General features: G+C 34.1%; 2 protein-coding genes across 2 annotated transcripts; one reads left to right on the top strand and one right to left on the bottom strand.

The window, feature by feature from the left end:
- The first annotated feature begins 3,469 nt into the window (after window positions 1-3,469).
- LOC140051974 (uncharacterized) lies at window positions 3,470-9,957 on the top strand. The gene is made up of 5 exons (XM_072097339.1): window positions 3,470-3,812; window positions 3,929-3,972; window positions 4,061-4,123; window positions 4,277-4,334; window positions 7,112-9,957. Exons 1-5 carry the CDS (start codon window positions 3,714-3,716, stop codon window positions 8,054-8,056), a joined length of 1,209 nt encoding a protein of 402 aa, XP_071953440.1. The 5' UTR covers window positions 3,470-3,713; the 3' UTR covers window positions 8,057-9,957.
- Window positions 9,958-11,154: 1,197 nt separating this feature from the next.
- LOC140051967 (uncharacterized) lies at window positions 11,155-26,060 on the bottom strand. Its single transcript, XM_072097330.1, has 5 exons — window positions 25,706-26,060; window positions 23,315-23,358; window positions 20,479-20,544; window positions 16,516-16,576; window positions 11,155-13,219 (listed from the first exon to the last, which is right to left on the bottom strand). Exons 1-5 carry the CDS (start codon window positions 25,772-25,774, stop codon window positions 12,629-12,631), a joined length of 831 nt encoding a protein of 276 aa, XP_071953431.1. The 5' UTR covers window positions 25,775-26,060; the 3' UTR covers window positions 11,155-12,628.
- Between the last annotated feature and the right edge of the window lie 1,217 nt (window positions 26,061-27,277).

The raw sequence follows: 27,277 nt of genomic DNA, 5'->3' as shown, positions 1-27,277 counted from the left end.
CACCGTACTCAGAGCAGACGACCTTACTTAGGCTACTCCAAACAAAGGACAGTGGGCCTAATTTAAAGACAATATCATGCTAATATGATTATAAACAAAATCCTAATGTGACCATGTTTATTGTGAATCTTCCTAAAGATTTTGATAAATTCAATTTCATTTTCTTGACGTCACAAAGGGAGGTTTATTTATTCAAAAATAAATTAATTGGTTTACAATGAAGATCGGACGAAATCTCAATGGCTTGACTTTTACTTTCTTTGAATTTGTCACATTATAGTCGATAATCTGTAAAAAATTGTGTATTATATTGTGTTTTTTGTTTAGCAATTACGAATAAATTTAGAGAGAAACATCATTGGATTTTTTTTTCGTTCCCATGTTTTCCAATCTCAAGTAAATTCAAGTCATTGTGTGCATTTTCCACATAGAGGGCGCAATTTATACACTTATAAAGTTCATTGTGTTTATACAGTATTATATAATAAAATTACTGTAACTAATTAGTTATCCGCATTCAGCGGATAACTCCTTGTAACTGTCCTGGTTCTTTTTTTTCACATTATTCTTCGGTCTTTCTCTCTCACTTTTTGTGCAGAGCGTATCTCTAAAACGTGTTAACATAACATTTCATAACTTTGTCGACATATGGGCATTCACGTGAAGTTGTGCACCTCCTATTTTTGAATGACGTCAGAGTTGCGCAACGTGACTTACGTGCGTTTTTATGAATTTCGCGTTTTTAACATAGATCAAAAACCATTCAACAATTTAAATTGAAACTTAGCAAAAGTTTAATTTATATCTTGCGCTAACTGTATGTAGATAAAAAATGGCATGTTTCACAGAAAGTTACGCGCGCACGCGCATTTAAAATTTGAAAATGCGAAAAATCAATTTCTAATCAACTTTCTATGCGTTTCATGTCATTTTAAGCATTTAAAAAAATTCCCAAGCGCGAGCAATTTTTTTACGCGCGCGCGCACGTAGCGCAAAAAAATATTTTTTCTCATGATTTATGTTTTTCCAGCCTTTTCTAGTAATTTTACCAATTTTTAAACAATTTCGACTTAAAATCATGTCATACGAGCACGTAGAATTTGATAATTTGCCCACGTTTTTGATGAAAAAGTTCAAAAATTCTTCAAAATTATGCCTTTTTTTAAACAGTCGTAGTTCCTAAACTAAACGGTGAAAGTTGTTTTTATTACATATTCTGGAAGTTGATAAGTTCTAAATATTGGATCATGCATTAATATGGCTAACCGGACATTGTGACGTCATCGTGGGGCCATGCGAATATAAAATATAGGATTTTTGTATCTTTCCTCATAGCTCATCACATTTAATAGAGCGCATCTCCAATTATCTGTTTTCCATTTTCACCCCGATTTTTATATTATCTAGGTCAATCAACTATCTTTCACTTGAGTTAAACATATTTTAATTTTTATGACGTCATCATGTCTAAAAATGAAAATAACGTGGGTCATTTATTTTCATCTTTACAGTAAATTTCAATCTGTCATAGCTCGTCAGAATAAAACGTGATAATCATGATTAAAACGTTTTCTGGAAGCTATTGGATTGTAGATACGAATTCATGTAAACATTTTTCAAATCTGATGTTTTGACGTCATGATATGGCCAGTTGAATAAAAAAAGTCGTATTTTCATATTTTACGTAATAGTTCATCACATTTAAAAGGGCGCGCATCTATATTTTACGTACTCAAATTTCTTCTACACGTTAATATGTGGTTGCTGAGATAATGTCCTTCCAAAATTGCTATCTTAGTGTTTCATTTTGATACCGCCGCCATGTTAAAAATAAGAATAAACGTGGGGTCCCGTAATTTCACCTATTCTACACTGTATGTAATACGTATACAGATTATACTGTTTATACTGTATATACTATATGATACAAAATTGACAGAATTCGGCACTAACAGCATATGATATTCTTCAGTTCAGGTCATAATGCTATAATCTTTTTCCTTTTGCAAAATTCCAACGTATGACGTGCGCATGGCGTTTGTCGTGCGGATAACTAACTCGTCAAAGTGACGAGTTACATTTCTAGTTTCTTTATTGTTGATCATTTTTTGTGAACAGTAACATTTATATTTGATTAACAATGTTGTAAAGTTTTCACTGAGGCTATAATTTTAATTATTTTTCTTTACTACTTATTGTTTTGGTGTATTCTCTTTTGATTGGAATAGTTTCCGAGCTCGATTGGATCGGATCCGAGGTTTGAACGAACCCTAAAACTTGATGGACTGGGAGTAGACTGTGATTTTATACAAGTTTAGTACAGTTTTATTGATCGTTTTGTAATTTTGTTGCTATAAAATCGGCTTCGCCACTTGGGATAATCTTTCAACTCATAAAAAAATACCATCAACTCATCAAATTAATCTCTTTTATTCATCATCAACACTAAAACAATACGCTGAATAGCCTACACAATAAAAACAAAACAAGGCCGCTCTCTTGAGGCAACGCCGATAGCAAACCAACATGTTTCCCAAATCTTAAAGCCCCATTCCCTACGTTTTTTAGATCTAATTTAAGATCACAAACTGTATTTAATGTAAAAATAATACTATATGGTCCTATTGCGATAACTTTTTTCGTCTTTAAACGGTTAAAAATGTGAAAAATAAGTCGATTCTAATAATTATAGCGGCCCGCTATAAATCCCAAAATGCATTGCGCGCGGATTGATATTTTTGTTTTTCACCTGTAATTCGCCCACTTTTCGATCGATCGTGAGGCCAAAACAAATGGAAGATCCCTAACTTTTCAGCGAAAATACCGGGGTTTCCCCAATTTGTATCAACGGAGTCTGGCAAAAATAGAAAGACAATTAATGCAGCAACTATACAACGTCAGGCTAGGTATATAGCTCGCGTACGATGTTCGTACGTTACCGATGTTTACCAGCTAGGCCTACAAAACTAAGCCTAGCTAGGCTAGGCCTAAGACCGTCCACGAGAGGTCGATCGCCGCGAGCTACTTAGGTAGTGCATTGTTTCTCACTTTTTATCATAATTTACCATAAAACGTACATTTAAGACAAGGAATGACATGGTTTAATGTTTTTAAAGTGATATATATGTATTATTTTCCAAAAAACGTCCAAAATTGCAGGGAAGGGGTCTTTAAACTTCAAAATATCAAAATAATGCAGACCTACAACAACTAAGCAGTTAGGCATATCATTGCTGCTCCGTGTGATACCATAGGCCTACGTCACATTTTGACCGAAATGTAAAAACGTGTTTTTATATCAATTATATCAATATCACAAAAATGTGATAAGGAAAATATATCTAATTAATTTAATCTGTAGAAATAAATTAATTAGCTCTATGAACTTAACAAGACCGTTTTTCCCAAGCTAGTGTACAGGAAGTGTGTTTTTTAAACATTATATTATATTATGATAATATAATATGAAATAGGTCTACAGGACTAGGTCAGCCGACGAGTAGGCCTAACATGTCTTTTCGAACTTAAATATCCCAAATTGATTTGACAGAATGTTAATAATATTGCATGTGTCAGGGTGGTAAATGTAGGTCAATGAACACGGCGTAGAACGAACGAGTAGAGTAGCCTAGAAGGATTGTTTGGTAAGCCTAGCTTCATAAGAGAATATCGTCTGCTGCATTATATTAGTGTCAGAGGTCGCTAAAATAGAGATGGTTCGAAGGGCTAGGCATGAAGAGAGCATGGAGCTCAGCAGTATAGGTGAAAGCGTTTATGCCGCTGAAGCTGTGCTGAAGAAAAGGATAGTAAATGTACGTATTTGGGTAACAAATTATTTCTATAGCTAGGCCTAGCGTATCGAGCTTTTTTGCCTATTCTTTGTTTTACTCGGGTAATAACTGCGTTCTTTGTACTCTTCTTTCCGTAGGATCAAGAGGAATATCTCATAAAATGGAAAGGCTGGTCAATAAAGTAAATACTTTTCTTTGATATTTTTCTTTAAATATTATAATATGAGTTCATGTATTATTATTTAAACGATATTTTCTCAATGCTGTAGGTACAGCACATGGGAACCGAAGGAAAATATATTGGACGAACGACTGTTCAAGGCCTTCGAACGGTAAGTTGAGCCATCTGTTACGGGCCTAGCTCAGTGAGCCTAGCTTATGGCGTATAATTAAAAACATTCAGTATGTGTTGTTGTAGCAAAATAAACGCTATTATCCATTTCATTTTACGATGCATGTTGTTATTACTGTATATATTATTATAGGCAGGAAGAACTCGATGAACAGCCAAAGAAAAAAAGACGACGAAGACGAAAACTACAGGTCAGTCACTGTAAACATCCTACTTACTACTAGTACTAGGCCTGTCATTATTTAATATTCATTTATCAAGTTTATCTAAATCACAATGAAAACATAATTGTAGGTTTATTTAAGTAAAAATAATGAGTATGCATAGACCTAATTTAATATACACATCATATTACATATACTATGAGTATGATGCCACCATTATTATTAAAGCCTACCCTTTAAAGAAAGGCAAAGGCTCAGTGGTGGATCCAGGGGGGGGGGGGGGTACCCTCCGCACGCCCCCCTCCCCTATAAATCTGGAGACAAAAAAAATCATCCTACCATAATAAGGGAAAAAAAATGGGAAAAAAGAGTAAAGTACTTTCACTTTTGGTTAAAACACATTCAGCGCCGTGCTAATTTACTTTTTATTAGAGGTCACTCTCACACCAAAATCAGTCCGGGCCAAAATCGGTCCGGCGGACCAGTTTTGGCTGCCAAAATCAGTCTAGGGGACCATTTATGGCTGCCAAAACCTGTCCGACCGGACCAATTTTGGCCGCCACAACTGGTCCGGCCTGGATAAAATCGGTCCGGGCAGTAGGACTGTTTTTGGCCGCCAAATATAGTCCAGTCTTACAAATATATGGTGCGCAAAATGAGTCATAAATGTATATATCATTTTTTTTAAAAAGGCCATGATCAGTCATTATATTACGGGGTTTATTTGTTATTTTAATATTATAAATTAAGCCTGTTTTTTTTATTATCATTATTAGTAGTAACTCATCAATAATTAGTACTAATTGTTTGCTTTTTGTATACAATATGTATCTCTGCCTGTTTTTAATCCATTTTGTTCTTTTTTAACATTTTCGATTCCCCATGATGTTAAAAACAATTTAATTTATTAATTATTTATGGTTAATCAATCAATATATCAATTCAATACAATTATTATAAAACAATTATCCAATATTTATTAGGCTGAGGAAGGAAAAAGGCCTGTTAATCATAAAATAAAATCTAGCTGGCAATATCAGCGTCTCAGCATACCCGTTCATGTGAGTGTGTGGCAGGCTGAAATATGAGTGAACACCTAAGTCATGTTTTTAGATAAAATACATTTATTTATAGTATTTATCCGACAAGATAACTTACTAATATATATCATGGGATATTTTTCTAGCCATAAACAATTTAAAACAGCATCATAGGCCTAGTAATTCAATTAATATCGACAGAAGAAAAGCCCGGACCGATTTTGGCAGTGGCGGACTGCTTTTGGCCACAACTTTAGAGCCAAAACTGGTCCGGCCGGACCGATTTTGGCCCCGAACCATATTTATCGTGACATCACCATTGACATTGTCATTGCTGTCTGTAAATTTCTAAGAGTTGCGAAATGAATTGCCTATTTTCACCTGAAACGCATTTTGGTCCCTGGATGTAACAACATGATATTGACGCGTGTATCGTACCCATACTCGAGGCACGAACGATTCGTACAAAGGACACCGCCATACAACCGCGTAGGCCTACCCATTGTTTAGATCGCTGGCAGTCAGCAAGCATAAATAAATGTGTGTATATACGTCAAAAATGGCACGGCGTGGTTACCTACAGATCATCATTATAGAGGATAATAATGTTAATAATAATATAGTACACTAACTGTGGTAACTGTGTACTGTGGTAGTATACATTAGCAACCGATTTTTTTTCCTAGGCCACCCACTGTATCAATACCTACAACAAATTGATGTAAATAAATATTGAGCTATAATAAGCATTAAATTTGCGCTTTTTTTCGGGGCTTCCCCTAGATGTACGTTCGCATTGAACTTGAACGCAACGCAATCAAAACAAAATACTGAGTGAATGAAATCGGCAACAAAATGTTATATCGTCCTGTAATTAGTCACGTGTGTTTATTGGAGGGAAAAGTATGATCGTTTTGCTCATTGATAGCATGCTACATATGAGAGTGTCTTTTCCTGCAAATTAGAGGTGCCATTTATCATGAATTTTATGTGCGAGAGTACCATTTTTCCGGCCATCTGGGGCGTCATTTAATAACAGGTCCTGTCGACGGCCCTGGACAGGCACCTTTTTCCGTCATGTACGTGCAAACTCTGACTTGCGCGAAACGCCCTGTTGTGACACTTTTACTCAAAATAGGCCTATAGGGAAAATGTCACCCTTTGATAGGCTAGTACCTCAGTTTTCATATTTAAAATTTCAATTTTAATACATTTATTTAACGTGAGAGTGCCATATCCGACCATCTAGAGGTGTTACATTTTCAAAATCGCCTCAACTCAGCCTCAACCATGGTGGCGCTGAGTTGGTGCGGACTCTCTACAGTTGCGCCCCCCCCCCCCCTTTCACAAAATCCTGGATCCGCCCTTGATATAGCCAAGGGGTACTACAACCTAGTAAATGCCGGTCCCAAACAAATTAAATAGAATAGTACCGATCATTTTAAGTAAAATATCAAATATAGTGTTTGATTATAATATGTACAATATACAGTGAGCATTCATCATTTAATTATGTTAGTTGTATCAGCTTGTGTCGTGTTGGCCTAATAATGTGCATTGGAAAAACTGAATTAAGTCACCCATTCATATAAATGTTTGATTTTACTTAGGCTACTGTGTATTAATATCTTATCTAAGTTTTCATGACCTTTCAAAGTGGCTAGTCGGGAATGACATTGGCATTCGTCGACCTCAGTTCGATTCGCAGGAAATCACTAATTGAATAAGCCAAACAATGTTCAAAGTCATAAATTTATCTTTTAGGCAAGTCAGTCAATTGCATCGTTCGATGAAGATTTTCTACCCATACCAGCCCGAAGACAGGTGGAAACTCACGATCAGTGCACCGGCACCGACACACCACCTCCAGAAACAGAAGACCGGGTACTGATCCCCCAAAAACAACACATCAATCCTACCGATGCGGCGGTGGTGGTGAATGGCGAGGCCTCGTACGAAAAAGAGGCAGCCTCGTACGAAAGCGAGGCCACAATCAGATGTTCTGTAACAAATGCTCCTACACATGAGATTCCAACGTGTTACGAACTTGCGTCAGTTATAGACGAATCTAAGGAAAGTGAGGAGCTGAAGAAGAAAAGGGAAAAGGTATCTATTGTTGAAGCAAAGCCTAAAGCAAAACGAGGTCGACCAAAACTATTGATAAAATTTGTGAATAAGAAGATAAAGGAGGTCAAAGAAAAGAAACATCCTGTACAAAAGAAAAAGAAATTACATTGGAAACAGCGGGCTAAGTTAGAGGCCCAATTTAAAGCGTCACTTTTGGCAGCAGAAATTGCCAAGAAGGAAAGCCTGGTTGGCAGGCAGGAAGAAGTGAGAGTATCGGGTGCGCCGACCGTCAACACAACCTCGTTAATTCCCGCGCTTTCCTCGCAGCCTACATCGGTAGAACCCGTACAAAAAGAGAAGAGAAAACGTGGACGACCGCGGAAGTATCCGTTGAAGACAGCCCCGACAACGGTAGTTCCCCCAACACCACCCGTCGAGCAGGTGATAAGCCCAGTAGGCCTAAATACACAGAAACAAAGACGTTTCCCAGACTATAAACTAATGGCGGAGAAGCGCGCTCTCCATAGCAATCGCAATAAAATGAGTGTGTGGAGACCACCAAATGAACTTCTCAACAGTGTACTTGTTACAGATGTATCTGTTGGTGGCATCATGGTCACCATTAAAGAAAATGTACGGTAATATAGCACTGCGCAGTCACCCGACGGTGAAAGGTGAATTACCCTCGATTGTGAAGAAGGAACGCGCGATATTAAAGGGTATTTCTATTTTAACGTTGGATAATTTCATATGCGATTTAGCCTAGTTATATTTGTTTACTAGACTGTGGGTGACAATCTTGATGTATGGTGATCCCATTGCATGCTCTTAGAAAAACCTGAAAAGATGGATGATATAATACAGGTTAATAGACATTTTGTATAATTTCGGTGACAAAAAAGCATGAAGAATCACAAATATAACGCGCGTACAAAAGCCGTGCTGATTTCCTCATTGTTTTAACGCGCATGTTACATGGTGTCTCTTTTTGATCTTGGTGACAGAGTATTACTACTACATTTTACTGTACAGGGGTGATTCAAACAATATATTTGTATGTCATGTTAAAACGTTTTGACAAAAAAAAAACAGTAATAGAATTTTGTAAGAATTTTTACTTAAAATAATATGTTATTAGCCCTATATATTTATTATAGTTTGTCTTTAAATTGTATGTTTGAATTATAATAGAGGAAATAGATTAGTTTCGCTAATGTTGCTAGTTATGAAATGTAATTACAAAAGCCTCCTTTTTACCTCACTGCAAATTGTGTTTTTATACATATACTTTTAAAATTACAGCATTGCTATATTAATTACGAGAATCGCAACATTTGATCATGTTTTCAATTTTATATTTAATTATGAGCAAAAAATTAGGTTACAACTTACTTTTTTTAAAGTACTGTATAACTATCTGTTGAAAATACCGCGAATTTATTTTAGACTAAAATAGTAGGCGTGTTTTGCCTCCTCGTACGCGCGCTTGGTTCCCACAAGACGCGTAACGCAAGGGCGACGTCGTACGCGCAACCTAAGTAATTTGACTAATCACAACAATCGGCAGTCTAGATGACTCCCCCTCGTGGTTGTCACGTCTCGGTTGATTGATCAAATTACTTGTGTTAGGTGTGTCCTAAGAATTAGAAGTAAAATGATCGCTCCTTTTGTGTAATATACAAACCTACTTCCTATGTATCTTTATACCTTGGTCATAAGTTAAGTAATTAAAACATATTTAAAATATTTTAATATTGCATGGTGCTATAAAAATGAATATGTGCTGCTTGTATACCTATTTACTGAACTTGTATATATTTTTTGAACGAGTTGAATATGCATTTTTGTGTGTAACTCTCTTTTAATTGTTGTTTCTCTTTATACTGTAAATGTGTTCTCACCTGATAAGCCTAGGGCATAGGCCTACATACAATCAAACATTCTTATTTTGGTTCACCAGGGTGTGTAAATATAATGATTTAAATTCAACATTATCATTCAACAATTCGTTATTTGGTGGAACGTAGTGTGTGAATGTTAGTATCTTTGTGGGCGGCTCACATTCGTCTCGCGTTCATAGGGACAAGTATTACTATACTGCGCTTGCGTCGATACTGTTATATCAGGGAAGACTGAAATGTCACTCTTTCCTGATAATATCTACTGTACGTTTTGTCAAGTATAGCATTGTCCCTTCTTAACTTGTTACTGTTGTATAAAAGTGTCATCTCAGATTGTCTTTATTAAGTGCTAGTACGATTTTTTGTTTTGTGCGCAGATAATGTCGATACTCTTTCTGTTCAATAAAACTTTAAAAGAAATAGTCAAGAGAACATTGTTTGTTACTGTCATGTTTGTCTGATCTGCTGTAACGGGTGTCATCTGCTGTGACGAGTGTCGTCTGCTGGTGGGACGACGACGCGGGAAAAAAGTGTCGCTAATTAAAAAATGTAAATCCTTGTTCTTTTTTCCTGAAACAAACGCACCTCTCCACAAAAAATTGATTGTTTTGTAATAGATACATGGTAATTTCAATGTATTTCAATTCTATAATTAAATTGAATTAAAATTGAAACGAATTTATTAAGCATGAAACCATGGCATATCTGAACCATGTTAATTAGTTAGCGGTAAAGACACAATATTAACCTGTAAATATACGGTAGTAATTTACGTGAACCGCGACACAGATGGGACTCAAAATTTGCATTTATTATTTCACCCAATCAAATTTTTCAGATCGCGCCAAGTTTTAAATATTATTGCTCGGGAGTCGTTTGAGCCGTGGGTCTCATTCCATTCGTGTTTTTGCGGCGGCGAGAGAAGGATAATAACGCGTGATTTGCAGTACTAGATCAGTTTCAAATATAACCGCTATTCATCCGACACACCTTTCACCATCATAAGAGTTCCATGAGGCTAACGTCATGCCGGACGAATATCCACTGTGACATAGATAAAGATGCATATTAATTAATAGTTTACTGTGCATTTTTTAACCATGGCGAAATCCTACCGACACCTCCTCATGCGTCTAACACCAACAACAAACAGCGTATAAGTTTAAAGAAGATCAGACGATCTGGCCTACCTACTGAAGTCTCTCCACCTTACTCTTAGTTTACAAGAATTTCACTGGGATTTTATTTTGGAACATCAAGCTTGTTTTTCATCATCAACATTCTATACTTTAGGTTTTTTTTTTTGATATCAAGAATTTTATCTTTGATCATCAAGATTCTGGTTTGGATTTTTATTTTTGATATCAAGATTTTTACCTTTGATCAACAAGATTCTGGGTTGGATTTTTATTTTGATATCAAGATCTTGGAATTTACCTTTGAGGCGGAAATTGTCAAACATAGTAAGAACTAACACAAATTCATATCATCACATTTTTGGTCCAAATCATCACATACTAATATTACAACCGGCCCTATATAGGCCTATGTTTGGTTTTCATGGCTGGTGTTGTATATAAAGTTTAATACAGTCAAGCGAATCTCGTAAACAAAATATCAGGCCTAAATTAATAGAAACATATCGTCACGTGAAAGTCTATATTTAGTCTAGATCTATGAAACTAAGAAATAAAATATGAGCAAAAAAACATAAATATTTTGGCACATATTGCGTTTCATATACTGTATATAATTTCCAGACAAAAATCGAGACGCCGACGGATGGACTAACATAAGAAAAAAAGAAAAAATTTTAATAATAAAAAATAAACGCACCAGTTATTTTTTTTTCAATATTTATTTTTCTTTCATTGATCATGAATTTCGTCCTTTGAAAAAATGAATTAAAAAGTTTTTAAAAAATTAATTCTTATTTCTGTCGATTACCATTAACCCTTCATTTTATTTAGTAAAACGGTAGGCTCGAATATCTCAGACTAGTACCCCTGGGTCTGATTTCAGTGTTTATTTCAAGTTTGACAAAAAAACAAGCCTAATGAATGACTTAATCATGAACCTTACATGCTTAGCCTGTGCCTGTCCACGTGACAGTACCAGTACAAATAAAGAAATAAAATAATAAAAACAATTTGTACACATTTCTTGAGTTAAACATTATCCAAACCAAATTACAGAAGTAGTAAACCTTTTTTTTAAATTTTGGCTCTCGTGGAAATATCTTTCACCAGCATATTATCATTAGGGCCTATGTAGGCCTGCCACTGTCAAATTTCCACCACGTTGAGAGTGGGGTTAGAATCCAATCTAAACCTCTTTTATAACACCAGTAATTCTCAATATTCAGCAAAATGTCTGCCTTTATCGACACGCTTAGCGTTTTACAGAATAGGCCTACTACCAACATATCAGTAGCGATTTATTTTTTTACTTTTTCATTTTTAAAACTAAACATAAATTACTTGTCATATTATAGGGAACTTTCGACGATCGACGATGACCTAGAGCAAAAGTTAGTTAGAAATTAGTTCATGTCAATTGTGCGCATGCGGGGAGAGGTTGTGATGTGGATTTTCGCTCTCTCGTCATATTTGTTTGGTAGTTCTATAGGTCTCCAAGAGGTGGTCGAAAATCAATAGCTCCCTTTTAATAGATTACAGTATTTTTAAACGATATTTTTTTTTCTGTGTTGTTGAACATTGAATACGTATACAACAAGATTAAAGTATAAGTTATACCAATAAACATAAACAATTAATAGTAACAAAACTAATGTTGATCTTATTTATTCTTGTGCAACCAAACTACAGATACAGTGGGTCCAGTGTTATTGTTGTTCATAAGGTCCGTTGTTATTCTTCTCTGCAATTAGTGGTTTATGTTACATTTCCCATCCGTGTTCTAATTTATTCTTCTAAATAAGCCTTACATAAACAAATATGAAAACTAATTTAACAATAACAACGGTATAATAATATTATTCGAGATTGTTCTTCACTATTCTAATCTCTCAATCTCCATTCATAAAATTCAAACTCGACTCGACTCGACTCGAACATGACAGGTGTTTTTCTCCTTAACATCGTCTGCTTTAACTATATTAATACCGCCCTCTATCACCTTCCAATTTACTAAAATTATGTACACGTTTGAAAATCAAATTGAGGTACATAATTATTATAAACAATTCTTCAAGTCCTTGTCTTTCACAAACATCGTATTTCTTGCATAGTGTATGTCAGTCTTTTACTTTCTGTAATGCTTTGTTTACTTTTTGCTTCCTCTTTTTCCTCGCTCAATCTTCCATATCCCTAAAGAACCCGTCACTTGATACGCTCTCCTTGATTGCCACCGTAATGTCTCCGACGGTAACATTCGTCACCGTAACCCTATTTTCGGCTTCCAATGAGTTTCTATATTTCCTCAAAAGTGAGAACTTTCCCATTTTAAGGGTGACAGCTGAATTGTTATTGGTACCGGTGTGTGGTAGATTGCTTTGGTTGGTACCATATCCGTCTGATGAGGATGATGAATACGTGCTGGTTGGTGACGTGATGCAGCCCTCATCCGGTGAAAGCGGTGCGCTGAACAGAAAATTGGTATCGATTGGCGGTAGAGGTGTTGCGTAGTTTGGTTTGCGTTGTTCATCTGCGTCTGTCGTTGCGCACGATATGTTCCTATTAATTGGGTCTGTGTTTTCGTTGTGGTCCGCAGAGAAATAATCTGAATCCCATTTACCGTCACCGAGTGTAGGTGACATGACGCAATCACTGTCGTCACTTCCGTAAACCTCTTCTACGGACAGTTTACGTGGCTTGATATTGCTTGAATGAAATCTAGATGCGAGATCACTTACATCTGATAATTTTCTTACTCTCGCCAAAATCTGCAAGAATAAATATGATTTACACACTTTTTACTAGTAGTACTGTTTGGAAATTTAGCTGCGTACATACTGATCATTATCAGAGTGGTGACTTTTGAACCATATTGAACTATTTGTTGGGGACGAACTAATGCTTATCGACAACGACAACTCAAATGATATTGCGATTTATTGGTTTTTCACTTTCCGGTAATTTCTATTTTTAGCACAAAATAAACAGCAAATGTGTCTACAATCGAATCTCTCTAAAGTGATTATTATTAATCAAATTTAGTATTGTAGTTAAATGATAGAAATTCATCATATGATAATTGGGTAATTAAAGAGGGAATGTATACTTCTCTAAAAACGTGATACCAACAAAATGTATCTTTCAAAACCCCGGATGTAAATATCACATCATAATGTTATCAATAATTTGTTTTAATCAATAACTATCAACACATTAAATCGGAATTCACCACAGTATTTAAACTGATCAAATATATTTTTATTAATTTTGGATTGTGCGTACTTTGAGATAATATTTTATTTTATTTTTGTTGTAACAATATTTTACGACGAGATTGGTCCATCCAGCCGAAGCTGATCATTAGGGACCCTCACAAAATACAACATGACGAGACATAAATATGTAACTACTTGTTTAAAAGCTAAATGTGTGGAAAAAGTGGGTACAAAATACAAATAAAATAGTCTTTAATATTGTTGTGAAACCTTCCCCACAAATAACATAGCGTAACAACGTTTGTATTTTATTCATGTATTCATGATTTAAGGATTACTTCTAAGAATTTAATCCAATTCTAGATAACTTGCGATATATCGGTAATTAATATGGAGTGTTATATTGAGGGTGTACATTATGCTATTATTCCCATCACAGTGATCTGTTACAGGTATATAAGTTTTATTTTGTATTCATTTCATTTAACCTGTAATCACCATATCTATTTCCTAGAAAATTATACTCGCAAACGGACCTTGTTATTGTTGGAATCAAAATCTATTATAATGGTACAACAATAATGCCTGAATGCCCAAATCCATATCATGGTTAAGTTTATTCATTTCTTTACAACGTTATTTTGGTTTATTAGAATTAGTTACATTGGAATCTTGTAATATTGTTGTCATCAACTGCAATTTATTCATAGTTGCATGCAGAGGGTAACAGGATTGTTTTTTTTTCTATTAATCATTATAACCGCTATGCTTGTTTCCAACTAGTAGATGCAACGCAAGGACATCATAAGCGCAGCGTGTAAGTGATTTGGCCAATCACAAGCCACCAACAGCTGTCACTTGTCATTGGTCAAATTGCTTGCATTGCGTCTACGTCATTACGTTGCGTATACGTCAAATTAATAATAATATTCGAACTGTCGCTTGTCATTGGTCAATTGCATTGCGTCTACGTCCTTACGTTGCGTCTACGTTATTACGTTGCGTCTACGTCATTACGTTGCGTCTACGTCATTACGTTGCGTCTACGTCATTACGTTGCGTCTCTTCGGAATCAAGCTTAAAGAGTTTGATTTATATTCACGCATTTAATTACCAGAAAATTGTTACCGTGTTAAAAAGGCATTGTAATCTACATAACTCATAAAGTTCTAAATGATGTGATTTCATTTTCCATGCCGATAATCTGCATTTAACGGGTAATAAATAAAAAGCAACAACATATATTCGTGACTAATAAGTTTGCATTGATATTTGTGGGACCTAAGCTATTATTTATGTATTGATGGTAGTGTACTAAGTCGGGTGTTGGCGATCACCGCCCTACAAGTGACAATGAAAATAGGGTCGAATAATTATGAGTAATCTGGCAACTAAGCATCTCCACTTTTTATTTATCAATATGTAGGCGTATTTGATTACTGTACTGTATATACATAATATAACTAATATTTGTAATTGTAATTTTATTGTGCATGAGTTGAATAGAAATGTTATAGTCACAATAAATAAATGTTTAAAATCTGCTGTCTGAATCTCGTGACCATTTTAGACTAACATTTTATTCGTTAGTTAGTTAATCAAATGGGGATGATGTCGATAATTTTCAGACAAAATCATAATAAATGTGATATAAATTAAAACTAAAATAATAAATCGCCATCCCGTTAACAAATTAAATTAAATGCATTTTAATTAAAATGAATCTATAGTAAGCTTAGATTAATTCAATTGTTCTGGCGGTTATAACTGAATTACATCAATATCGTCTGCTAGACACGCGCAAACTTTGTCAAAATTGTTATACGATGCCAATCTTGAAAGATTTCTATTTTCATGATTATTTGCCAATTCCATCTCTTCTAGCACTATAGTAAAAGTACTCACAGAAGACTTGTGTGTGGGCCTAATCTTGTTCATTTGCCAAAGCCACATTTTCCTGTCGCCTTTTCACCTCAGTTTGTTCCCCTGCACATCTGACTCACCATCCTACGGACCCGCCTAAACCCCACTATTATTATACCGTCCATTGTATGCTGATTTATGGTTTATTTTTTAGATTTCCAAAAATAGTACGGCTTTGAACATGGGTGGGTGAGGATGCAGTTTTAAGCCACAATTGAAACGAATTCAAAATATTATTAATAGCCAATCATGAAACTCGTACTCAAATGTGTGGGTTGCACACGATATCTTTCCTGATAATTATAGTATATCCTGAACCTTCCTTATTATTGCTCTTTAATAAGTTAACTCGGAACATCTTAAAGGGAATCAGGGAATATGGAATATTAGTACAATGTCTACAGAGATATTCATTCCTCGAATTTTTTTGATTATTACATCTTTTACACAATCGTCTTGCTCTTTGTTCGTGTTAGATTGTAAAGGTTAATTTCTTTCAATAAACTAGTTATATAACCACAGTTGTGTTAAGTAAAAGGATAGTAATGCACATAAAATATTATTATTGTTATAAAATTGTGGTTTGATATTGGCAGTCGACCAGTGCAACTTCGTGTGTTCAGCAACAAAAATAAAGTATTGAGGACAGGCATTTGATACAGAAAAAATAATGACAAAACACGTGCGCGTCCATATAATGATAAGTATAGTTTTGTACAGACGCGTAAAATAATATTGTTTCTCTGTGGTTGTCACTACGATTTGTCACCACATAATTCAAGTAATAACGGTTTAGAGAATTTTGAAGTAAAAAGCGGTTGGTTATTTCTCTAAAATGTATAGAAACTCCCTGTGTATTGAAATTAGCAAGCTTTTATATATTCATTGACAACGAATATCAGGAAATGAATATTATATATAAATACCTTATTATGTGTTAACTTTGGTTTTCGTCCTCTTCTGTGCTGAGACCAACTAAGCTGTAATCTGTAAAGGAAATACATAACACATTAAACACTTTCTCAAATTGAAAACATCGATCATCAACATTTAGTTGTCTTAAGCCTACTACATTGAATAAATAGAACTTATATCATCTTCTGAAATCTATTTAAAATGTTTTTGGCGCGCCTATCCGTTGTTAATTAATATCAAGCGCATTTTCATCCGATTTTGAACGCGCGCGTCAAGTCGTATGTGTACACATTGTCACCTATACGTATGTACGCGTGGTTTACGCGTGATTTATATCTAGCTTATTCATGTAAATGAGACATGTTTCGTCTTTATACCGACGGATCTATTACATTTAAATAATAAATGTCATCCGATTATTGATTTTTAGAAATCCATAAAGTGTAACCATGACAACGGAAACTAATACTTCACAGTATTTCTGTTAAAGGTATTGATGAACAACCTTGTAGAGATTACACTAATCAGTAACACACAAAAATAGTATATTATTAATAATTATAAATTAAACATCAATTAATATCAGCTTCTACTTTCAGATGCGCTCGAAGTGACATTTGTGTGCTAATTTTGGATGCAAAGGTCACGGACATGCGCACATTTGAATTAACAACACGTACAGTCTTCATTCCCAATCGAATACAAGATATTTCCTTGCTTATACAAAGTATGTAGGCCTACTAGATGTATGGCAACAAATCAAGAGTCAGCCAAAAATTGTATACCACCAAAATTCAACAGCCTTTATCATCCATAGATAGACTAGCAATTTAAATTCTGTTTGGCGTATTAAGATACAGTATTACTTTTAGGGGCCTTCGTCGTGCGGGCTAGGAGATCTGTTGTCCCCTCTCTTCTGGTAGAAGGGTGTAACAGTGTATGAACGTCTAATTTGTTTTTAACCAAAACTGTAAGACATTTCTGCGCTCTACACGATACACGTCTAACTTTCTCTATTTAAAATCAAGATTTGATTCACCCATCTATCTAGCCAGCTCAGAACAGTATTCCACGAAATCGTAATTTAATCATTAGGTAGTTGCAAATCATTGTATAATTAATCTATCACTTTTGTAACACTAATCAACGAGTAATTAGGCTTATGGCTTGAGTCACCCAGTCTTCCGCATTCATGTATTTTCAGACATGGTATAGCGACATAAAAGTGACCATATTGAAAAAGTAGGCCTACGGTATATTTATTTTAATAAAGAAAATCATTTCTCTAATGCATCTACTTTTGGAATTTAAATTATTTTTCTAGTCATGTCTATGATATTTATAGTACACTAGTTATACCTCTGTAAAATATAGATCGAGTCGGCAAACAATAAAAAGCAAATTTGTATTTATCCGCAACCTGTTAAAAACTAAAGTAAATGTTGGTTCACAATTGGAGAAAAAATCACTGATCACCAAAAATGAATTAATGAAACATCTGCTTCTGAGTTTTGCCTTTTTTTAAATTGACATTTAATTCCTATTTCGTCGTTGTATCATCTGTGCAGTGCCGGTACTCTGTAAATACTTTCGTAAAAAAATTAATTGAATTGAATCATAATCGTAAACGTCATTCTTGACGTCATGAAAATGTTTTAACATTGAATTTTTTCAAAGCAGGCAAGTGAACTTTTCTACAATTTAAGAGTGTATCAGCTCCCAATTTAACATAATATTGCTATTTTTAAACGACGACGTCTATAACTACAACGTCTATAGTCTTAATCCATTATATGTAAAGTGACCTATTTCCTTCGAATGCCACACTCAGTTAATCACATTCTATCCCTGTTAGATTTATGATAAGCTTGCTAAATAAAAAGTGATGGAAACACGAAGAAGGAGACCTTCTGAACTTAAAATAAACCCACGTAATAATCTACTATACCGTGATTATGTGATCAGCACAGAAATAAAACTCTCTAAAAATGTATCGGCTCTTATATGTCCAAAATCTCTACGAACAATTTCAATTCAACAGCTAAATCTACACTGGTATTCTGTAGAAGTACCATCACTCCAGAAAAACACCTGAAAATCCAGCTAAGTTACGTTATGAAGGATCTTTTACCAGATTTTGCTAAGCCACACAATTTAAAAATCCGATCACCAAAGACAGGCACACAACAAACGGGAAAGGTAAACCTTACATTTTGTCTGGTCTGGTGTTTATCTTCCTTTATTTGAGTAATATTGGCCATTTTCTTGCTTTGTTAAGTAAAACATCTTTCTCTTAAAACTAATCTCAAAATCCGCGGTCATTCCACAATTGAACAATCACAAACAATTACGTCACAACAACTGAACCACCAATATCGCCAGTTTTAACAAACAAATATTTCGGTGAAAATCGCTCAAGGCAGTCGAAAGTTTTAATATAGGCCTAATTACATAACTATACCAAAATAACCGTTATTTTAACCGGTTTATTTGTCCTGTCTTGGCAAAAAAAGAATTTATTCACGTGGTTATTAATCGCTTATTTTGCTATAACCAGAGACAAGTCCGCTGGCGATTGTGATGACAATCATTTGATTAACCTTTTATATAAAAGGATGACATTACCAAAAATGTTAAAACAAAATATTATCGAGGTGTTTTACTAAAGTCTGAGATCTGTCTTATGTTTTAAGTTTCTTAATAGTCTGTCCCCACATTTTCGGAATAAAATAAAAGAAATGGGTGCATCTAAATCTGGCCATAGGTTTACTAAAAAAGCTAAAGTTGATCTGAATGTGTAAATATATTATTATCGACTTTGTGTCTTTTCATGGAATTATGTACTACATATTCGCAAAAAAGTAACTATAGTCGGAATTTAATTTATTAACTGTTTTAAGAATCTTGTTTATAAAGTCTTTGAGTACAATTTTTGTTGAGTAATTTGATACAAATTAATTCTATCGCTTTATCTATTCCAAGTAACACTTGGATTGATGTTTTCAACATCGTTTATTCAATCCGGCGGGTATACATATCGATTACTGACGTCACGACTCACCACTCAAACGATCTTCTTTCGTTCTACAGTATGTGACAAACGTAAACAAATGCAGTGTATGATGTTCTATGTTGATACAATGTATCTCATGGATGTGGTTTTGCTATTTTTACGCGCGCGTACCGTACTGAAAAAAACCAATTTAGCAACGTGTTTACACGCACTTTTTCGTTTCATCCGATTGCACTAGAAATCACTTACGATACCACTACTCTTACACGGTAACTCCTGCTTAAGTACGCCTATACATTACGTAGAAATTACGATATACACAATGATATAATAAAATGATATAAAGTAAACACAAGAAAAGCAAGTTGGTTATCTGCCAAATTGTTGCTCTTAAGTGAACAATAACTGCCAAAAACGCGCTCAGATTGCATAGAACACTTCCGTCGTCTGCTGCAGTTTCACGTAGTGCCAACAGATTTCTTCACTTTTAACATCTTTGGGAGATGAAAACGTGCTTCAAGAACAGCTCAGTCGCTTTTGTTTCGTCATGTCTTAATACTACCATCGTGGTTTTTGATCTCATTTCTAATTGCACAAGTTACAAATGCTGACCTAGGTAAAACCCAGACAACCGCAAACATAAAGTTATCTGCCACATTCTATAAAAGAGTTCGTCAGTTGATTAGTCTTTAACAAAAGTTGGTTCTCAGTTAATGTAAATTAATCCGTTTTTTTTATAGGATAGGAATTATAGTAGGATACCATTTTCACTGGAGCTGCTGTGAATTCTGTTCCGGTGAGCTTTCGTGAAGCTTGAAAGTGCAGAACCGAGTTATTTTTTTGAACTTTTTCTCTGTTTTATGTTAAAGCAGCGATAAGGCGACCATTACTGATTATTATTAAACTATCATTTCGCTTTAGAAAATGTTGAAATTTAACATTTCATAAAAGATTAGCTTACCTTTCTTCTAAATCTCGGATGAGAGTTGGATCAAGAATGTTTGATTCCGGTTCCCATGTGCTCGCCCTAAAGATAAACATAAAGAAATTGAATTACAACATTATAATTCAGGGTCAAAGTTGAAAGTTTTAGCATAGTAAGAAACACTAATATTGTAATAAATGAATGTCATATTTCATTTATCCAATGTGGCGTGATTATACGCATGCGCGCTCATATTTCCATATACCTTTGGAAATAAAAACGCGCATCCAATACGCGGAAAACAAGCTATTAGCCAATTAATGTCACTCATTACACTTACGGTACCGTCGTATGATATTACTATATAGGATATACGATGCAATATAGTTAATAAATAAACTGGTTAGGCTAATTAATCATATTACACGTTTGTCACAAAATGACTCAATTAGATCAAAGCAAATCTGGTCATTGACTTCGCTGCTGACCCGAGTCAATTGATTCGCGTTATAGTGCTTTTGTGAAAGCCACGTGATCTTATTATTATTCAATAACATTTATTAGATTGATTTGTGAAACATTTTGGAAGAACTACTTATATTTCAATGTCTGTTTAAATTTTCTGACATTTTTAATGAGTAAATAAAACGGTGGTAAATTGCCTGTGTACAGCTTGGATGAAACTAATTGTCATAACCGTTACGTTCATACGAGTCAAGATATTGTTTGTATAGTCTAATTTACCATTATAGTATCCGAAATAAACTCGACATTAAAAAAACACGATTGTGTGTGTGGCTGCGCGCGCGCGTCCATCTCTCGCACTTGTTGATGATCAATATTGAAGACAATAGTGAACAATTATATTGAAAATATTAATAATTGACCTTTTTGAGTAAGATGTATTACCCATAAGAAAACTGGTTTAATTATTCTTTACAATAACTTAATAAAAGATTAATTGACAATTATTAAACAATTATCCACTATAGGCTATAATTAACTAAATATAATATAGAATATATATAGAATATTTTAATATAAAAAATAGAGATTTTGTTTATTGTATTAATGGATTTCGAGGTTGATATATGCAACAAAAGATTGACATAATGTGTCAATATACTGCAATGCACAATGTGTCAATATACTCCAATGTACAATGTGTCAATATACTGCAATGTACAATGTGTCAATATACTGCAATGTATAATGTGTCAATATACTGCAATGTATAATATTATGACGAGTATTATGTTTTAAGTAGGCAATTACAGCATCTTACAAAATGGCGCCCGTACACTTTGGTTTCACTATTATTTCATAACCAAAAAATCAAAATATATAAATTTAACCAATTTAAATTCAGATCATGTTATTTTATAAAGTGAGTAAAGGATGGTTACCAACATTGAATACAGTAGAAGGGGACACCTTCTGGACCCAATAGTTTTCCCTTGAGGGTAATATATTTTCGTTCATTTCATGGAAAAGGAGGGATTCTTCTTTAAAACGTTATTGTTGTAAATGTCAAATAAATAACTTCACTTCATTAATTAATTAATTTAATGAAATTGATTTTATGTTTCAATGTGATTCATGTTTGTTTTATGCACCTTTTTTGCGTTTTAATTTGAACCATTTTGTTTACCATCCCGTGCGGCTGTGTTAAGGCCCACCAATAAATAAAAATATTGTAATTTTCCATCATTTCATATACAGACGTGATGTTAACACATCAACATTATTATTTGAAGTATGTTTACCATTTATTTTAAACATAGAATTATTGATTTGAACCCATTATGTTCCTTGTTAAATGACGTACATGCCTTTCAGATTAGAATAACGAATTAAAGAAAGCACGCAGCAAAAAATAATGCATGATATTTGGAGGTTTGCCAAGAATTATTCACTAACATAATCCCGCAAGATATGTTACTCTGTACGTTGTTTACTATCTAAAGGCATTTTCACACAAATTGCTATTTAAAAAGGTGAAATTAAAATAATCAAACACTCCTGTGTGTGTATAGTTCTCGCAACTTGCTCTAAAACAATCAATAATAGTAAACGGAATTGATCATATCAATTTGTGTCACCAAAACTGGTTTTTGTTTTGATGTGTTTTGATAAATTATGTTTCTTTTTGAAATCAACAACATGTTTATGTCGTAAATATAATTATTTGTCTGTTTGTCGCCATCAACGACATGCTGATTTTAATTTGGTGTAGGTCTTCTCCTGTCCAATTATCCATATCGAATTGTATCAAACAATCATTGTAATTTATCGTGTCAGGATTCAATAATAATTCGATATTATTTAATATATGGCATAGTCTTTGCTAATAACCGTGATGTCGCCCAATTTTACTATAGACCTAACTCTATAATGATTGCGGAAAATTCACAATTGGTCTTAGTATCACCATGGATACCTCCATGGTATCACCATGGATACCTCCATGGTATCACCATGGATACCTCCATGGTATCACCACCCATCATCTGGTTTCATCATATCGTTAATATTCATTATATGAGAATAATATAAGAAATAAATAAATCCATTACTTTAAAAAATGGCAATGCTGTGGGTATCAGTAGCTGGATCTCAATGGAGATACGAAAAAATAAGTAAAAGGCAAAATAAAAACGATAAAGTAAAACAGCCAGAAAAAAAAGCAGAGCTTTCGGGCAACACTAACCCTTCATGTTATAAAGATATATATATATATAGAAATATAAACAGAATGTGGCAAATAAAACACACACTATTATGCTATTATGCTACAATCTCCAAGGAGATTGCTAATACATCGTTACTACGATTGATATGTCATTCCTACTGTAATGAATGATTAACTTACTTTATTGAACAACCTTTCCACTTGACCAAGTATTCAATTTTTCTCTGGAAAGAAACAATCGAAGATAAGTATTATATAATGGGTATTAATGGATCGTAAATAAAAGCCTTACAAAATATCGACCGAGAAAAACACGCAATAAACATACTGTAATGTCAAAGGTCATGTCAATTTGTAGGCCTACAAATAGATCAACAGGTCTCCCATCATAAAACCAATTTATTTTTTTTTAAGGTAGGAAAAAGGCCGCCGATAGAGTTTTAGGTGAAACAGGGGACACCCCAAAAAGCAACACCCCCTCAAAACCTAAAAGACGGTTGTTGACAATGTTATGCCCCCCCCCCCCCACCTTTTTACAAAATGTTGGGAGTATAATTCAAAACCACTCCCTCACTGTCCCTATGGGTCAGGAGATCATCTCAGTGTTCTGTGGAAGACCCTGTTCGCAAAAGTGGTGTAGATGGATAGTAATTGGGTGACGTACGTGTGCATGATCACAATATGTTACGACAAATATTTGTTGTTAATATAAGTGATGGTTTGCAAATATTACGAACATATTTTCAGCAAATTTCCATGCCTACAGAGTTATTCATTATATTCTTGCTTAATATTAAGTTGTGGTCATGATGTGAGCTAATTCACGCACCAGTTCCATCATTTTCAGCGACCGAAACGGAAGAAATTCTATGGGTGATGCACAACGTAATCCCAACCCCCTCAGGAGACAGGCGCATCCGGGTCAGAGGCCATGACCTTCTTTCTAGGGACGCTCATGGTTGTTGCAACCTAAACAATTAAATCTATACTATATCCAGGAAGTTCGATTAATACTGTTGGAAATAATTTACCACCCAATTTAATGTAATTTGCGGACTTAATATTCACCGGGATCTGCTGAATCCACTGTCAAGGTTAAACGACTTACGTTACAAATACATACTGTAAATTATTTTCTTCGTGATTGAAAACAAAATTGTAAGAAGATGTTATTTTGTTTCCCATACGATCTCATAAAATCAATTTGTATTCTCTTAATTGACTTCTTGACAAATGTGTAAGCTAAATGTATTGATCAAATCAATTACATCAGTTACATTCTGATATGTTACAAAGAAAAATAATTAGCCTACAACAAAGAACAATTATTATAGAATGAATCTTTAATGAGTTCTAACAAAAGGTTCTAAGGATAAACTTTTTGGTAAACATTGAATAATTAATAATTGTATTGTAACAGATTTAACTCAAGCTGTCTACAAATCAAATTTTATATGACAAAAAAATGTGATGATGTGCCCATATATGAAAATGATGATGTCATATCACTACCATATTTGGGCACATCACACTTTTTTTGTCACACTAGTTTGATAGTGTAGAAAAAGCTTTAGAGTAGAAATGCATTATTTTAACACAATTCGTGACGACAACTAGAGAAGATTCTAGAATGATCGTCTTTCTACTATAAACGCAATTCATGTGACATCATAAAACAGAAATGTCAATGTTTACGCTGACGAAAGGGTTTTCAAGAATTACATTGACCTAAAAAAGTATAAAATAATAATGTATAAAAAGGTCCATGTATATAGTTAATGTTATTCATAAGTGTCAACATTAAGAACATAAATGTTATAATTCAATTTTTATTTGGCCCTCATGTCCTTTGTGTAAACAAGGTAATAAGGCCTTGAAAAGTACAGTATTTCGTTATCCCACAAATAAATATATTATTTAGAATTGTACGCCAGTAGTAGGTACGATTAAACCTTTGTTCAGATCTGAATATATTTTAATTTACCGTTACGTATGTATGAATAATCTGTTGATGTTTATTGTACTTAAGTCATATTTCCAAGATATTTATTAATAATATTTAGAGTGTGTGAGGTAGGATTACCGAATAATATTAGTAAGGTCTAGATACTCTATTTGTTTTCAGGGAGTAATTCAACTCCCTGGCCCTGCCCTGGTATAATTTTTTATTTAAAGTGTAGGCTTACTTCAACAATTTTACTAAGACTAAATAATCCTACTCCATGTTAATTCATTTTGTCGATAATTCTTCCTTATGATTTTTGATGAAATCTTTAATGCACCTTATCTTTTGAAACTATCTCCAACTACCCTAGTCCACTCAGGGAAATATATCATTAACAAGAGCGTGTGTGATATGTTTTTAATTAGTATTACATTAACTTGCTTAACAGCGACAAGGTAATTTGGTTATGTCGTTGCAAAATCAAAACAAACCAGCATGTTACAATGAACTCTCGGTCACAGCACGTTTCTGCTGGGCAAACCAATCAGAACTCAATCGCCTGCTAGCAACAGAAAACTCATAATATCTCTCCAATAAATAAATATGTAAACAAAACAACTACTTACTCCGCGTATTCGTCGTTTCTGTATATAATCTGCAACAAATACCTGCTCACCCAAACTTGGTAATTCCATTTTGTTAAAATTTCTAAAAACAAAATATATAAATCCCAAAAAAAGGCATACAATAAATATATTAATTTAAATCCATATAAAACCAAAATATAGGAAATCGTTGGTTGAATAGCTATTATAAATCCACGCGTTGATTATGCAATATACGTTCGTCCGGAGAAGTCCATGCGCGTAAAAATACTTATATTATATCGTCCGTCGAATTTGTATTCGTCTGCTCGCTTCAGATACTTGAGATAATAATAACGCTGACAGTGTGTACATGGTTTGTTGATTGTGAGCACGCTGTTGTGTGGGTGAATGACTCGCTGATTCACTCAGCCTTTCATCAGCCAATGGCTGAATCAATGGCCTCATGTGACGTCAGAAATTTATCCGATGATGACGTCATGGATTATTGTGCAAGGCAGCAGGTGGAGTTAGCCTCGAACGTGTCAAGTTGACTAGAAATTTCTGAATTCATCTGGAAATAACAAGTGAAGATATTATTACAAACAGGATGCATAGAATCATGTCATTTGGAGCTATCGTCTGCATTTTAACGGTTTTAAATCATAATCCGCCAAATATTTATTTTGAATTATTAGATTAGTGACAATAGTTGTATTTCCTTCAGCCATTTTCGATAATTTCCTCTAACATATTTACGATCAAGAAACAAAATAAGACCAAAGCATAAATTATTGTTCTAATTTCGTTTCAACCCATGCAATTCTAAAGCTTAGGACGCAACGCAACTTTGTACGCACAATGCAACTAATTTGACCAATCACAAGCAACAGTCGAATATTCTTTGTTTGTGGTTGATCAAAAAGCTCGGCGAGTACGTCCTTGCGTTGCGTCCTAGTAGCAGCCAAGCTTGCATAAACAAATTTACAAGCATCTTCGTTGATAGCCATAATTACAGCTATTGCATAATCCATACAAACGCCCTGAATTCTAGTTTCCACTTCATTTAAAACTGGAGAGTTTACAAGTGGCATTGTTATTCGCTGAAAGGGGGTCCGCATTTCATCGAAGGAGTTTATTTTCATGTTGACAATTGACACAGTATGCTAATATTTCAACTTTCTATGATGGATTTTTTTGCAGTAGTTAATTTACCCCAAATCAAACTTGAGAGATTGCATTGAAAAAACTGTTTTGGTCTGCATAAACTCGGTACTTTAAGATTGTAACATCGGCATCAATACAAAGATACGCTAAATCATGAAAAATACATAATACATAATAATAATATAAAACACCCATAATATTTTTTTTCATTTCATTTATTTCAATATTATCATCGCAGCCTTAGCTGAATTACAGATATTTACATTTTCACAATATTAAAATTTGTATAAAAGTATAAAACCAATGATAATTATATATAAAAAAAAGGATGTAATTTACACAAGAAATACTATACAGGAACATTAAAAAAGTTTAGCTTAAAATATTAAAATAGAAAAAAAAACACCTAAAAGGACCAAAAAGAATCGCATAGCTGTACTGGGTGAT

This window comes from Antedon mediterranea, chromosome 1, assembly GCF_964355755.1.
Source record: "Antedon mediterranea chromosome 1, ecAntMedi1.1, whole genome shotgun sequence".
In the NCBI taxonomy this organism is placed as follows: Eukaryota; Metazoa; Echinodermata; class Crinoidea; order Comatulida; family Antedonidae; genus Antedon; species Antedon mediterranea.
Note: the sequence above shows the minus strand (reverse complement) of the source record. Positions and strands in the feature narration are given on the sequence as shown.

Bases quoted from the DNA above. Each gene is read 5' to 3' on its own strand.
- LOC140051974 (XM_072097339.1), top strand. From the start codon at position 3,714: ATGGTTCGAAGGGCTAGGCATGAAGAGAGCATGGAGCTCAGCAGTATA. The intron at 3,973-4,060 runs GTAAATACTTTT...TCAATGCTGTAG, and splicing joins TGGAAAGGCTGGTCAATAAA to GTACAGCACATGGGAACCGA. The intron at 4,124-4,276 runs GTAAGTTGAGCC...ATATTATTATAG, and splicing joins CTGTTCAAGGCCTTCGAACG to GCAGGAAGAACTCGATGAAC.
- LOC140051967 (XM_072097330.1), bottom strand. From the start codon at position 25,774: ATGGAATTACCAAGTTTGGGTGAGCAGGTATTTGTTGCAGATTATATA. The intron at 20,545-23,314 runs GTAAGTTAATCA...GTTTATCTTTAG, and splicing joins TGGAAAGGTTGTTCAATAAA to GGCGAGCACATGGGAACCGG. The intron at 13,220-16,515 runs GTATTTATATAT...TTATTCTTGCAG, and splicing joins CAAAGTTAACACATAATAAG to ATTTTGGCGAGAGTAAGAAA.